This window comes from Tachyglossus aculeatus, chromosome 24 (assembly GCF_015852505.1).
Source record: "Tachyglossus aculeatus isolate mTacAcu1 chromosome 24, mTacAcu1.pri, whole genome shotgun sequence".
Lineage (NCBI taxonomy): Eukaryota > Metazoa > Chordata > Mammalia > Monotremata > Tachyglossidae > Tachyglossus > Tachyglossus aculeatus.
This window is the reverse complement of record NC_052089.1, coordinates 8,052,299-8,067,466: the sequence shown is the minus strand read 5'-3', so window position 1 is coordinate 8,067,466 and position 15,168 is coordinate 8,052,299. Positions and strand designations below refer to the sequence as shown.

Here is a 15,168-nt window from a genome sequence, read left to right as displayed (position 1 = left end):
CCGGGAGTTTGAAGGAACTGGGTACAAAGCCGACTCCGCCACTTGTCTGCTGTGTGACTGGACAAGTCACTTCACTTCTCTGGACCTCAGTGACCTCATGTGGAAAATGAGGATGAAGACTTTGAGCCCCCTGTGGGACGTGGACTGTGTCCAACCTGTTTAATTTCTATCTACCCCAGCACTTAATACAGTGCCTGGCATATAGGAAGTATTTATCAAAATACCATAAAAAATATGTTGGACTTGTGTCCTATTTCTTGAGCACCCTGCTTTGTTTCTTATGGGCTGGGTTGCTCTTTCAACTTAATGAAGTGGAAAGAGTACAGCCTGGAGAATCAGGATTCCCCAACCCGGCTTCACCGCTTGCCCGCTGGGTGATCTTGGTCATGTCGTATTACTACTCTGTGCTTCAATTTTCTTGTCTATAAAGTAGGAATCAAATACTTGTTCTCCCTCCCTCTTTAACTCTGATCTTCATAATGGCCGGGGACTGTGTGTGTGTGTTTTTTTGTTTTGTTTTAATGCTATTTGTTAAGTGCTTACTATGCGCCAGGCACTGTACTAAGCTCTGAGGTAATTACAGGATAATCGGGATGAACATAGCCCCTGTCCCACAGAGGGCTCGGCCTTAGTCCCCATTTTATAGATGAAGCATAGAGAAGTTAAATGACTCTTCCAAGATCACTCAGCTGATAAGTGGTGGAAAAGCATGTTCAATCTATGTACTCCAGTGCTTAACCCAGTGCTTGGCTCTCCTCCCCAAGACTTTCCTATCACTGTAGACAGCACCACCATCCTCCCTTCCTCACAAGCCTGAAACCTCAGCATTATCCTCGACTTGCCTCTCAAATTCAACCCACACCCTCAATCTGTCATGAAATCTGGTCAGCTCCACCTTCACGACATTTCTAGAACCTGCCCCCTTCTTCTCCATCCAGACAGCTACCGTGCTGAGCCAAGCACTCATCCTATCCCCCTGGATGACTGCATTATGAGAAGCAGCGTGGCTCAGTGGAAAGAGCACGGGTTTTGGAGTCAGAGGTCATGGGTTCAAATCCCGACTCCACCAATTGTCAGCTGTGTGACTTTGGGCAAGTCATTCAACTTCTCTGTGCCTGTTACCTCAACTGTAAAATGGGGATTAACTGTGAGCCCACCGTGGGACAAGCTGATCACCTTGTAACCTCCACAGCACTTAGAACAGTGCTTTGCACATAGTAAGTGCTTAATAAATGCCATCATTATTATTATTATTTCTAAATTCCAGTAGTATTATCATTATTGTCATTATGTTGTCGTTCTCATCATGGTACTTGAAATAGTTATTCTGGGTAGGAAGTATCCCAGGGCACCTTCTTCAAGTACCAAGTAACTTTCCATGTACATGTATTTATGTATTTTTTATGGTATTTGTTAAGTGCTTACTATGTGCCAGGCACTGTACTAGGTGCTGGGGTAGCCCTGCCCCACATAGGGCTACCAATCTTAGTCCCTATTTTACAGATGAGGTAACTGAGGCCCAGAGAAGCGGCGCAACTTGCCCAAGGTCACACAGCAAAGTGGCAGAGCTGGGATTAGAACCCAGACCTTCTGAATCCCAGGCCCGCGCTCTATCCACTAGGCCACACTGTAACTCAACTAGTCAAGAAGCAAGTTGCATTTGTCAGTGCTTTGGGGAGCAAGATTGGGCTAAGTGTTTAAAATTGTCTCAGTCCAGAAAGTATGTGTGAACTGCTGGCGCACAACGTCCAGTGATTCGTTCATTCCCTTAAGGAAATTCTCCACCTCTAAGAGGAATTTTGGGAGTGGGGAAGTAGGAGCGTGATGGAGAAAGGGGAGGAGGAGAAGGTGGAATTTGGAAGTAGGTGTGTCAGGGAGAGAGGGGAAGAGGGCACCGTCAGCTCTGAGTTTCTGTTTTCTGATCCGTTCCTGCTTCCAGCCAAACATTAAGAAAACCAGTCCTTTGGGACAGAATACTTTTATCCCTTAAAATACCAAGGAAGGTTGGACTCCCGTGACCTAAAAGGTCCTTTTCTCCTCATGCAGCCAAGGTGACTTGTAAATTGTTTTTAGTTTTGGATTTTGGTGGGCCGGTGGAGGTGGTGCCCAAGAAAGACGACCGGTGTGGAATTTTTCCCGCTCCCTTTGTTCTGGGGCCGAGGGTATTCCCACTGGTCAGCCCCATGGCTCTCTGTGAGTTTCGGCCTGGGTGGCCGTGGAGGAAATCCTATCCCTTTATCGAGGCAGAGGAGTCGCAGCCCAGCTAATCCCCGTGGCTGCTGCCTCGGAGAGTGTCTGTGCGCGGAAGTTTTCAGCGGAGAAATCCTGCTCTTTCAAATGCTGAGAACTCGAAGCCTGAGGCCTCATCCGATCAAACTCCGCACTTGGCAGAGAACAGGAAATTACAAGCCTGTAAACAACCAAATAAACCAAAAGAGGGCTTTTGTCTCATTATTATTATTATTATATTAAGTGCTTACTATATGTCAAGCACTGTTATAAACACTGGGGTAGATACAAGTTAATCAGGTTGGACACAGTCTTTGTCCCATGTGAGGCTCACAGTTTAAATCTGTAAAATGGGGATTGAGACTGTGAGCCCCACGTGGGGCAGCGACTGTGTCCAACCCGATTTGCTCGTATCTACTGTAGCACTTAGTACAGTGCCTTGCTTACAGTACCGCAATTATGCAATATTATTATTATGTGGGAAGGAGACTAGGTATTCAATCCCCACTTGTCAGCTGGGGAAATTGAATCACAGAGAAGTTAAATGTCATGGCCAGAGTCACCCAATAAGCTGTCAGTAAATCGGATTTCAATCCATCAGTTGTATTTTTCGAGCGCTTACTGTGTGTGCAGAGTTTGTGGCTTAGTGGAAAGAGCATGGGCTTGCAAGTCAGAAGTCATGGGTTCTAATCCCAGCTCCTCCACTTGTCAGCTGTGTGACTGTGGGCAAATCACTTCACTTCTCCGTGCCTCAGTTACCTCATCTGTAAAATGGGGGTGAAGACTGTGATTCCCCACTTGGGACAACCTGATCACCTTATATCTACTCCAGTGCTTGGAACAGTGCTTGGCATATAGTGTTTAACGAATGCCATGATGATGATAATGATAATGATGATTATTACTAAGCGCTTGGGAGAGTACAGTATAACAGAGTTGGTAGACACCTGTTTTACATTCCTTAAGAGTGAATTCACGCGGGCTCGGTTAAGTCATCTGGAGCCTCTCTGCAGGATTAACGCAGATGCGAAACCCTGCCGCGGAGGCTCGGGTGTTAATCCTCGGATCTCTCTGAGAGGTTCGTTTAACATCTTTTGACCGTCTCATTAAGTGGCAATTAAATCCTCACTCTGGGAGCCCTGCTCTAAACGTGCCCTGGCAAAGACGGAGAGTAGCTGGGAAGGTGGTGGGCTGAAACGAGGGAGAAGGTAGATCAGTCAACCGTCGGAACTTATGGAACGCTTACCGTGGGCTAAACGCTTGGGCTAAACGTGGGCTAAACACTGTACTAAACGCTTGGGAGAGTCCAAGAGAATAGAGTAGGTAGGTATGCTCCCCGCCCACGACGAGCTGATAGATCGGACCGCTTGAACCTTCTCCTGTCTCTGGAGCCATTGGGGCCTTTCATTTATTCAGTCATATTTAATGATCCCTTAGTGTGTGCAGAGCACTGTACTGAGCGCTTAGGAGAGTACAATGCAATAATAAACAGACACATCCCCTGCCAAGCTCATTTCCGACTGTCAGACCTCTCCCTGCCTGGGACATCCTCCTGTCGGTTGTTAGAACGCTCTCCTGACGTGACTCCCTCGTGGTCAGACCTGATGAATGCTAGCCCGTGTCTTCTGAGCGCTAACCAGCAGGAATCATATGGGGTTATTCCGTAATTATCTCCAACTCCTACTGAGATTGCTTTGCACGCAGTAAGCGCTCAATAAATACAATAGAATGAATTGCAGACTTTGGTACATGTTTAATAATAATAATAATAATAACTGTGGCATTTGTTAAGCACTTACTGTACGCCTGGCACCGTACTAAGCGCTGGGGTGGACAAATCAGGCTTGCCCCTCCCTCTCCGCCACGGGGTCGGGACCAAATCTCTCTTCACCTGACTTCAAGCAATCAACTAGGGGTATTGAGTGCTTTCTGTGTGCAGAGCACTGTACTAAGCAATTAGGAGAGTACTCTATTACGGAGTTGGTAGACAAATTCCTTGCCCACAAGGAGCTTACGATATAGAAGGGGAGACAGACATTAAAATAAATTACGGACACAGTTGTAAACACTGTGGGACGAAGGATTTAAAGCGTGCAAAACATTTATTTAGCCAGGCTCCGCCACAGCTTGTGGTGAGCAGGGAACATGGCCATTAACTCTCGTTATATCTTATTCTCCCAAGCACTTAGTACAGTGCTTTGCACCCATAAAGCACTCAATAAATGTGATTGTCTGCTCTGTGACCTCGTGCAAGTCACTTAACTTCTCTGTGCCTGTGATCTCATCTGTAAAATGGGGATTAAGACTGTGAGCTCCCATGTGGAACATGGATTTGTTCCAATCTGATGATCTTGTCTACTCCATTGCTTAGTACAGTGCCTGGCACAGAGTAAACGCTGAACAAATACCATAAAAAAAATCCAAGCCTACCTTTGAGATAGAATGGACGTGGTGGTCATTGTGGACAGGGAACATGTCCGTTTATTGTTGTATTCTCCCAAGTGCTTAGTGCAATGCTCTGCACACAGTAAGCGCCCGATAAATACGACTGAAAAAAGATTGAATGAACGCAAGTGGTCTGAATAGTGGGAGAATAATAACAATAATGATGGCATTTGTTAAGTGCTTACTATGTGCACTTAAGCGCTGGGGAGGTTACAAGGTGATCAGGTTGTCCCTCAGGGGGCTCACAGTCTTAATCCCCATTCTACAGATGAGGTAACTGAGGCACAGAGAAGTGAAGTGACTTACCCAAAGTCACACAGCTGACAGTTGGCAGAGCCGGGGTTTGAACCCGTGACCTCTGACTCCAAAGCCCGGGCTCTAGAAGACAAGGTACCCCCAGAGATTGTAGAGCAGAACGGGGTGAAGGAAGGTGGGTAGACTAGAAATAACACCTGTTTGTAAGGGAATTCTTCGATTTCCCTTTATTCCTGGCAATTTTATTTCTCAGGCCTGCAGCCCCCTCTGGTGGTTCTAAGCTGTTCATTTCCAGAATCCCCACTGCTGCTTTAGCTCTGACTCGCTTTTCTTTCACTTTCCTCTCACCTCTTCCTGTTCCTCAAAAATCTCCAGTGGCTACCAATCAATCTGCACATCAGGCAGAAACTCCTCACCCTGGGCTTCAAGGCTGTCCATCATCATCATCATCATCATCATCAATCGTATTTATTGAGCGCTTACTATGTGCAGAGCACTGTACTAAGCGCTTGGGACGTACAAATTGGCAACATATAGAGACAGTCCCTACCCAACAGTGGGCTCACAGTCTAAAAGGTGTCCATCACCTCGCCCCCTCCTACCTCACCTCCCTTCTCTCCTTCTCCAGCCCAGCCCGCACCCTCTGCTCCTCTGCCGTTAATCTCCTCACCGGGCCTCGTTCTGGCCTGTCCCGCCATCGACCCCGGCCCACGTCATCCCCCGGGCCTGGAATGCCCTCCCTCTGCCCATCCGCCAAGCTAGCTCTCTTCCTCCCTTCAAGGCCCTACTGAGAGCTCACCTCCTCCAGGAGGCCTTCCCAGACTGAGCCCTTTCCTTCCTCTCCCCCTCGTCCCCCTCTCCATCCCCCCATCTTACCTCCTTCCCTTCCCCACAGCACCTGTATATATGTATGTACATATTTATTACTCTATTTATTTTACTTGTGCATATCTATTCTATTTATTTTATTTTGTTAGTATGTTTGGTTTTGTTCTCTGTCTCCCCCTTTTAGACTGTGAGCCCACTGTTGGGTAGGGACTGTCTCTATATGTTGCCATCTTGTACTTCCCAAGCGCTTAGTACAGTGCTCTGCACACAGTAAGCGCTCAATAAATGTTATTGGTTCCAAGAGGAGAGAGTTTTTAGCGGACGCGGGCTTGGCTTTGAGTTCCGGTGAGAGAGGGAGATTTTGCCACGGGGGCCCAGTCTTGGAAGCCGAAGCCGGCCACCCAAGTGGACAGCGGACAAAATCATGGGCGACGTTCGAACCTCAGGGGCCTTAAATGACCTCTTGCAGAGCCAGGGAAACCTGTCTTTGACTAAAGAGGATTCAGCTGCAGAAACATTTGCATTTTAGACTCTGAGGTGTCCACTCTAACGATCCTTATTTTGCCATTTGGTTTTAAGCTTGTGTCTGGACTCCACTTGTTTGTTCAACTAGCGCACATAAACTTTTGCAAACCTCCAAAGGCAGGGTGGCCTGGTGGAAAGAACAGAGGCCTCGGGAGTCAGAGGACTTGAGCTCTAATCCCAGCTCCGCCACTTCATTCATTCATTAAATCGTATTGAGCGCTTACTGTGTGCAAAGCACTGTACCAAGTGCTACCTCATCTGTAAAATAGGGATTAAGACTGTGAGCCCCCCGTGGGACAACCTGGTCACCTTGTAACCTCTCCAGCGCTTAGAACAGTGCTTTGCACATAGTAAGTGCTTAATAAATGCTGTTATTATTATTATTACAAGTCGGCAACATATAGAGACAGTCCCTACCCAACGACGGGCTCACATGATCCTGGACAAGTCTCTTCACTTTTCTGTGCCTCGGTTACCTCATCTGAAAAATGGGGATTGTGACTGTGAGCCCCTTGTGGGACAGGGACTGTGTCCAACGTGATTACCTTGTATCTACACCAGTGCTTAGAACAGTGCTTGGTACATAGTAAGCACTTAACAAATACCATAATTATTATTATTTGCAAGTTGGGTATTGTCAGCAGTCACAAGCGGGGACAGATTCAAGCACTTGTATACATATCTGTAATTTTCTTTATTTGTTTTAATGTCTTGTCTCCCCCCCTTTAGATTGTAAGCTCATTATGGGCAGGGAATGTGCCTGTTTATTGTTGTATTGTACTCTCCCAAGTGCTTAGTACAGTGCTCTGCACACAGTAAGCACTCAGTAAGTACAGTTGTGTGATTGAATGAATGACAGTGAGAGAACAAAGTTAGAAAGGCTGAGCCATGCAAAACTTATTCCACGAGGAGATTTGAACTTCCCTTTCGGGAGGAATACACTTATATTTATTCATTCCCATGCAGTGAATTGTAGTTATTCCCCATGGCAAATTGAGATTGAGATGAAGGAGCGGATCATAGCGATGTTGTGAAGGTGAGACCGGCAGGGTTTGGTGATGGATTGGGTATGTGGAGTGAATGAGAGAGCAGAGCTTGGAGGACAGGAAGGATGGTTGTGCCATCCACAGTGATGGGAAAGTAAGGGAGAAGACAGGGTTTGGGAGGGAAGATAAGGAGCTCTGTCTTGGACATGTTGAGTTTTAGTTGGCAGGAGGACATCCAAGTAGAGATGTCCTGAAGGCAGGAGGAGAGGCGAGCCTGGAGGGAGGGAGAGAGAACAGGGGAGGAGATTTAGATTTGGGTGTCATCTGCACAGAGATGATCTATGTTGAAGTTGTTGGAGCGAATGAGTTCACCAAGGGAGTGAGTATAGATGGAAAATAGAAGGGGACTGAAAACTGACACTTGAGGAATCCCTACAGTTAGGGGACGTGAAGGAGATTGAGAATGAATGGCCAGAGAGATAAGAAGAGAACCAGGAGAGGATGGAGTCAGTGAAGCCAAGGTTGGATAACGTGTTAAGGAGAAGGGGGTGGTCCACAGTGTCAAAGGCAGCTGAGAGGTCGAGGAGGATTAGGATGGAGTAGGAGCCGTTGGATTTGGCAAGAAGGAGGTCATCGACCTTTGAGAGCGCGGTTTCTGTGAAGTGGAGGGGACGGAAGCCAGTTTGGAGTGGGTCTAGGGGAGAGTTGGAGGAGAGGAATTCGAGGTAGAATTTGAGGAGTTTGGAAAGGAAGGGTAGGAGGGAGATGGGGCGATCACTGGAGGGGGCCCTGGGGTCAAGGGATGGTTTTTTTAGGATGGGGGAGACGTGGGCATGTTTGTAGGCAGAGGGGAAGAAGCCAGAAGCCAGATCTCCTAGAGTTAGTGCGCTAAGCTTGAGGCTTGGCCAAAGTATGAATCCTGGTCACAGGGATTCAGACTGTGAGCCCTGTGTGAGACAGGGACTGTGTCTGACCTGATTCACTTGCATCTACCCCAGTGCTTAGAACAGTGCTTGACGCATAGCAGTTGCTTAAGAAATAGCCTAAAAAGAGGCAGGGTAGGATTGGCCTTTCAGGACGATCTAAGACCACTATCATTTAAAATGGTCAGTCAGTCAATGGCATTTATTGAGCACTTACTGTGTGCAGAGCACTGTACTGAGTGCATGGGAGAGGGCAGTACAACAATCAACAGGCACATTCCCTGCCCACAGTGACCTTACAGTCTAAGCTTCACCCTCCGCCCTCTGTTTCAGGTTTCCTCGGGCACCTGCCGGTCCGAAGCCTCCGACCCCGTGGGATCCTGCCGTAAATCGCCGCTGTTTCAGTTTGCCGAGGTGAGATCCCGGGCCCCCGCGGCCCGAGGGCGGAGCTGCGGTCAGCAGGCTTAGACTCGGGGCGGACGTCCATAATGTCCAAGCAGGCCCACACTACTTAGAGAAGCAGCGTGGCTCAGGGGAAAGAGCATGGGCTTTGGAGTCAGAGGTCGTGGGTTCAAATCCCGGCTCCGCCACTTGTCAGCTGTGTGACTCTTGGGCAAGTCACTTAATCAATCAATCAATCGTATTTATTGAGTACTTACTGTGTGCAGAGCACTGTACTAAGCGCTTGGGAAGGACAAGTTGGCAACATATAGAGACAGTCCCTACCCAACACTTCTCTGGGCCTCAGTTACCTCATCTGGAAAATGGGGATTAAGACTGTGAGCCCCACGTGGGACAAGCTGATCACCTTGTTCCCCCCCCCCCCCCCAGCGCTTAGAACAGTGCTTTGCACATAGTAAGCACTTAATAAATGCCATTATTATTATTATTACTTCCTCACATTTTCCTTTGGGTCAGTCGGACCTGGACGCTTGAATCCTTTGACGTATGAGTGTGAGGTGGCAAACGGGGTTCAAGGTGATTCATATTGGGTGCCACAAACCACTGCCCCCCACACACTACTTTGATAAGAATAATAATAATTATGATATTTGTTAAGTGCTTACTACATTTCCATTCATTCAGTCATTCAGTCGTATTTATTGAGCGCTTACTGTGTGCAGAGCACTGTACTAAGGGCTGGGAAGAGAAGCGGCATGGCCTAGTGGGTAGAGCATGGCTTGGGAGGCAGAAGGACCTAGGTCCCAATCCCATCTCCACCACTTGTCTTCTGTGTGACCTTGGGCAAGTCACTTGACTTCCCTGGGCCTCGGTTACCTCATCTGTAAAATGGGGATTAAGACTGACACATGGGACAGGAATTGTGTCCAATCTGAATATCTTGTATCTACCTCAGCACTACCTCACGTCCTGATATGAGACCTTGGGCAAGTCACTTCTCTGCGCCAAAGTTACTTCATCTGTCGACTGTGTTATATTGTATTCTCCCAAACACTTAGTCTGCAGTAAGCATTCAGTACATACCATTGATAGATGGCAAATTGAGGATTAAATCAATCATTCAGTGATATTTATTGAGCCCTTACTGTGTGTAGCGCACTGTACTAAGCTCTTGGGAGGGTACGATATAATTTGTTGGACTCGTTCCCTGCCCACAACGAGTTTACAGTCTAGAGCACAAGTCTCTTAACTTCTCTTTGCCTGCTTCGTCTTTTATGAAACAGGGATTAAGTTCCACTCTTACTCTGATTCTCTGCAACCTTATAATCGGGCTCAATTCAGCGCTCAGCACCCAGGAAACGCTCAACAGATCCCGCAGTCCGGGAGTTAGGGAGGTGACCGCGGCCTCCTCAGCCCCTGTTTATTAAAACGGTGGCTCTGCCAGCTTCCCCCGGAGGACGGAAAAGCCGAAGCAGCTTGTTGCCAACTTGTACTTCCCAAGCGCTTAGTACAGTGCTCTGCACACAGTAAGCGCTCAATAAATGTTATTGATTGATTGTTCTCCAAGCTCCCGCTGGTAGCGTTTGTTTCATTTCCTCTCCTTGAGGCTCAGAAATCCCAGCTAGTCTCCCGTTACCGGTCCCTCGAGAAACCGGCGGTCCGACTGTGTGGGAAACACTGGGTCCGCTTTCATCGGGGATGAGACGGAGGATTGGTCATGGGCCGCTTGCCGTGTTCTTTGTCTCCCAGGTGAAGAGAAGTGATCTGAGAACGGCCTGTGGGTCCTCTAGATGTTTCTTGGGTTTTGGGGGTTGGCGGCCGGAGGACCCCTTCAGTGGGAGTCTGGTGATTTTTTTTTTTTTTTAATGGCATTTTTTAAGCGCTTACTATGCGGGCAATGTACTACGTGGTTCAACCCAGGCAGAACACCCATTGGCAGAAAAAGCACAGAGAAGCAGCATGGCCTAATGGGAAGTGCATGGGCCTGGGAATCAAAAGACCTGGGTTCTAATCCTCCTGTAGACTGGAAGCTCGTTATGGGCAGGGAATGTGTCTGTTTATTGTTATATTGTACTCTCCCAAGCCCCTAGCTTTAAATGCTCAATAAATACGATTGAATGAATGAATGAATGAATGAATCTGGGTTCTGCCAGTTGCTGGCTGTGTGACCGTGGGCGTGTCATTTCACTTCTCTGGGCCTCAGTTCTCCTGTTCTCCCCCACCTTAGACTGTGAGACCCAAGAAGAGCAGGGACTGTGTCCAACCTAATTAACCTACCCAACTATCCCAGAGCTTAGAACGGTGTTTGACACATAGTAAGCGCTTAATAGATACCATTTAAAATAAGAAAAATGGGTCTGGGGACCTGCTACTGGTGAGAGCGTGAAGGGAGACCCTTGAATCTAAACAGTCTCTGTTTCCTCCCAGATATCGTCCAGCGCATCCCATCCCAGTGTCCCCGAGAATGTCAAGGCGCGGGAGGACTCCACCCTGTTCCAGTTTGCAGAGGTACGGTGTGTGCTACCGTGCCAGTCACGAGCGCACACGCGTGTGCATGTGAAGGCCCGTCGGGCCGTTCCGAGCATCAGCAGACAAGGCAGGGGAAGGACACGGGCTTGCCCCAACAGGAGGCCTTGGGGGACGTCCATGTGAGTGATGGACCCTCGGCGCCCATGGGACACTGGAGGAAAGCAGCATGGCCTAATGGAAAGCTTGTGGGCTTGGGAGTCAGAGGACATGGGTTCTAATCCCAGCTCTGCCTCATGTCCGCTTTGTGACCTTGGGCCAGTCACTTCACTTCTCAGTGCCCCATTTCCCTCACTGAGACTGAGAGCCCCATGTGGGACAGGGATTGGGTCCAATTTGATTACCTTGTATCTACCCCAGTGTTTAAAACAGTGCTTGGCACATAGTAAGCACTCAACAAATACAGTTATTATTATTATCATCATTATTATCATTAACTGAGGTCTGCATTGGCTTCTAGTTGCTGCTGATTGTGGAAACCTTGTCCAGCCTTCTGGACCCCAGCTGGGCCACTAGAAGTCTGATGTCCCCTCTCTGTCACCCCCAACAAGGCTGGGCCTCCCTGGGCTGGGCTTCCCCGAGCTGGACCCAATGGGCTGGTTCTTCCCCCTCCCTCACCACCCTTCCCTCCAGCCCCCGCCAGGCTGAGCCCCCCAAATTCCACTCACCTCATTCCTCACCTGCCTAAAGCCCCTGGGGAATAATAATAATAATAATAATGGCATTTATTAAGCGCTTCCTATGTGCAAAGCACTGTTCTAAGCACTGAGGAGCTTACAAGGTGATCAGGTTATCCCACGGGGGGCTCACTGTATTAATCCCCATTTTACAGACGAGGTAACTGAGGCACAGAGAAGCTAAGTGACTTGCCCAAAGTCACACAGCTGACAATTGGTAGAGCCTGGATTTGAACCCATGACCTCCGACTCCAAAGCCCAGGCTCTTTCCCACTGAGCCATGCTGCTTCTATCAGTGTGGCCTAGTGGATGGAGCCCAGGGCTGAGAGTCAGAAGGACCTGGTTTCTAATCCCAGCTCCACCATTTGACTGCTGTGTGATCTTGAGCCTGTCACTTCACTTTTCTGGGCCTCAGTTCCCTCATCTGTAAAATGCGGTTTGAGCCTGCGAGCCTTATGTGGGACAGGGACTGTATCCACCCCAGCACTTAGCACAGTGCCTGGCACAAGTATCACAATTATTATTATTATTAGTATTATTCTAATCCCAGCTCCACCTCTTGTCTGCTGGGTGACCTTGGGCAAGTTGCTTAACTGTCCCTTGGTTCCCTGCTCTGGACAATGGGAATTAAACCTCTGAGCCCCCTGTGGGATGTGGACTGTGCCCAACCAGGTTAGCTTGTATCGACCCCAGCACATAGTACAGTGCCTGCCACATAGTAAATGCTTAACGAATACCATAAAAAAATCACTGGATGCCTACTGAAGGGACCCCCTCGCTGCCAACCATGAAAACCCAGGCCACGACTAGAAGACTCACAGGCCGTTCTCAAATCACTTTTTCACTCGTGAGACAAAGAGAATGGCAGGAGGCCCATGACCAAACCTCCGTCTCCTCCCCGATGAAACCACCACAACCCTGCTGCCTGCTGCATCCAGAATAGTAGTAATAATAATAATAATTTGTTATACTGTACTTTCCTGAGTGCTTACTACAATGCTCTGCACTCAGTGTGTGCGCAATAAAATACAATAGAATGAATAATAATAATAATTGTTTTCAAGTGCTTACTTTGTTCCAAGCTTTGCACTGGGGCAGATTCAAGCAAATTGGGTTAGGCACACTCCCCATCCCACATAGGGCTCACACAGTCTTAATCTGCATTTGCAGATGAGGGAACTGAGGTCCAGAGAAGTCAAGTGACTTGTCCAGGGTCACTTTGCGGGCAAGTGGTGAAGCCAGGATTAGAACCCAGGTCCTTCTTACTCCTAGGCCCAGGCTCTTTCCACTAGGCCACTCCTATGCACCCCCACAGTCCGAAACATCTTAAGTCTCTCCCGAAATGTGTCTGGGAAATGGGCAGTGTTGGAGTGATTAAAGGAACTCTTCCTAAGGGAACTTTGTAGGGTGTCCAGAGCGCAGTGGAAAGAATGATAGGAAAGACCCCCGGGGGCCTCTGTCTCTCTCTGTTTCTCTCTGCTCTCAAGAACTACCAAGGTCTCTTGTTTTCAGGGGGGTGGCTGTGTCAGCGCCCTTGGCAAGAATACTTTTGCATTCTTACATACGTGTATGTCTGTGTGTCTGCGTATTTGTCCCCTGTGCCTGCATCTGATAGCAGATAGTATGTCAGAGGATACAGCAGGCAGTTCCCACCACACACACACACACACACACACACACACACACACACACACACACACACACACACACATGCATGCTCTCATATGCACTTATACACTCCACACACGCATACAAATGCAGTGGCACTAATGATTTCCTATTGAATCCCTCAGCAGTGTGGCGTAAACAGCAGGGCCCAGGGTATTCTTGGAGATGCTCCCAGCTGGCTTTTCATTCCGGCTGGTTGTCCCTCCTGCCTCCTTTCTCTGAATTCCCATCCCTGCAGGAAGGGATCAGACAGACTGTGAAAGGAACAACCCTCCCTTTCCCCACCCCGCAACCCCGGCGAGGAGATCTGGCGTCCACAAAAGCCCGGTTTTGAACCCAGGCTTTTCTTCACAAAGAAGCCAGTGTGCTTTCCCCGAAACCAGGGGGGTGTCAGCTGGTGAGCTGTGAATCGACCTTAGCTTTGGAAGTATGATCACTGAAGTGCCTGGTTTGGCTTTCCACTTCCCCTGACACTCCATGACCCTAATTTTGAAGGGTCCTTTCATTTTTTTTAATGGTATTTGCTAAGCGCTTACTATGTGCCAGGCACTGCTCTAAGCACCAGGGTAGATAAAAGGTAATCAGATAGGACACAGTCCCTGCTCAAATGGGGCTCACAGTCTTAATCCCCATTTTTCAGGTGAGGTAATTGAAGCACAGAGAAGTGAAGTACAGTGCTCTGCACATAGTAAGCGCTCAATAAATATGATTGATGATGAAGTGACTTGCCCACAGTCACACAGCAGACAAGTGGCAGAGCCGAGATTAGGGCCTAGATTTTTTCCTACTCCCTGGAACAAGCTGTTTCCACTTTTCCATGCTGCTTCACACTTAAAAGTGAACAAGGGACTTGGTCTTACATGGCCTGGTGCATAGAGCACAGGCCTGTGAAGTCAGAAGGACCTGGGTTCTAATCCTGATTCCCTGACATGTCTGCTGTGTGACCTTGGGCAAGTTACTTCACTGGGCCTCAGTTCCCTCATCTGTTAAATGGAGATTCAGACCGTGAGCCCCTTGTGAGTCAGGAACTCTGTCCAACCTGATTAGCTTGTATCAACCCCAGCATTTAGTACAGTGCATGGCACATCGTAAGCTCTTAACGAACGCCACTAAAAAAAATAAATAAACTAAAACAAGCTGAAGATAGTGGCTGAGAGTCACTGCGATGAATCCATCCCAACTTCAGTAAGGAGCACCCAGCATGTTAAAGAGTCTGTATAACTCTCCACGCTTCACCTGGAGTTGTAATTGAATATTAAATTCCTCCCATTCAGTGAGAAAGGCCAGCTCCCTTCCGATTGACCACGTTCATCTTCCGTTGTTGACACCTTCTGCCTTATTCTCTCAGGCTCCCAACGGGTCCCTGGGGAAACATTGTCTTTCTGGTTATTTTAGCAAATTGAAACGGCTCATAGGGTACCTTTCTTGTTTAGCCAATAAATGAATTAAGAATCAAGTGGATAGAAAATTGCCACCGCTCCATTAAGATTTCAAAGTTAAAACAAGGGTCTGCACAAGATGTTCATGTCCATTGTAATACATGCAAGCCCACGTGTGTAATTTGGAAGAGTATTGAAATTTGTGACTAAAAGCTCGACATTGTGTTCTACAAAAGCTACAGGTTTTCCTCTTCCCTTTTTAAAAATAAATTGAGCCGAGTCAAATTTATTGTAACGTGGTTTTCACTCCAGGTTTGATTGGCTA

The 15,168-nt window shown here is 48.0% G+C and overlaps 1 protein-coding gene across 12 annotated transcripts in view; it reads left to right on the top strand.

Moving 5' to 3' along the window:
• Positions 1–15,168, top strand: part of BBX (BBX high mobility group box domain containing) — a 206,886-nt gene that overhangs the window by 151,452 nt on the left and 40,266 nt on the right. For all 12 annotated transcript variants that reach the window (XM_038766028.1, XM_038766029.1, XM_038766022.1 and 9 more), the window contains 2 exons: positions 8,525–8,605; positions 11,021–11,101. In XM_038766028.1, the coding sequence (XP_038621956.1) occupies positions 8,525–8,605; positions 11,021–11,101 (162 nt within the window). The remainder of the gene's footprint in view (positions 1–8,524; positions 8,606–11,020; positions 11,102–15,168) is intronic.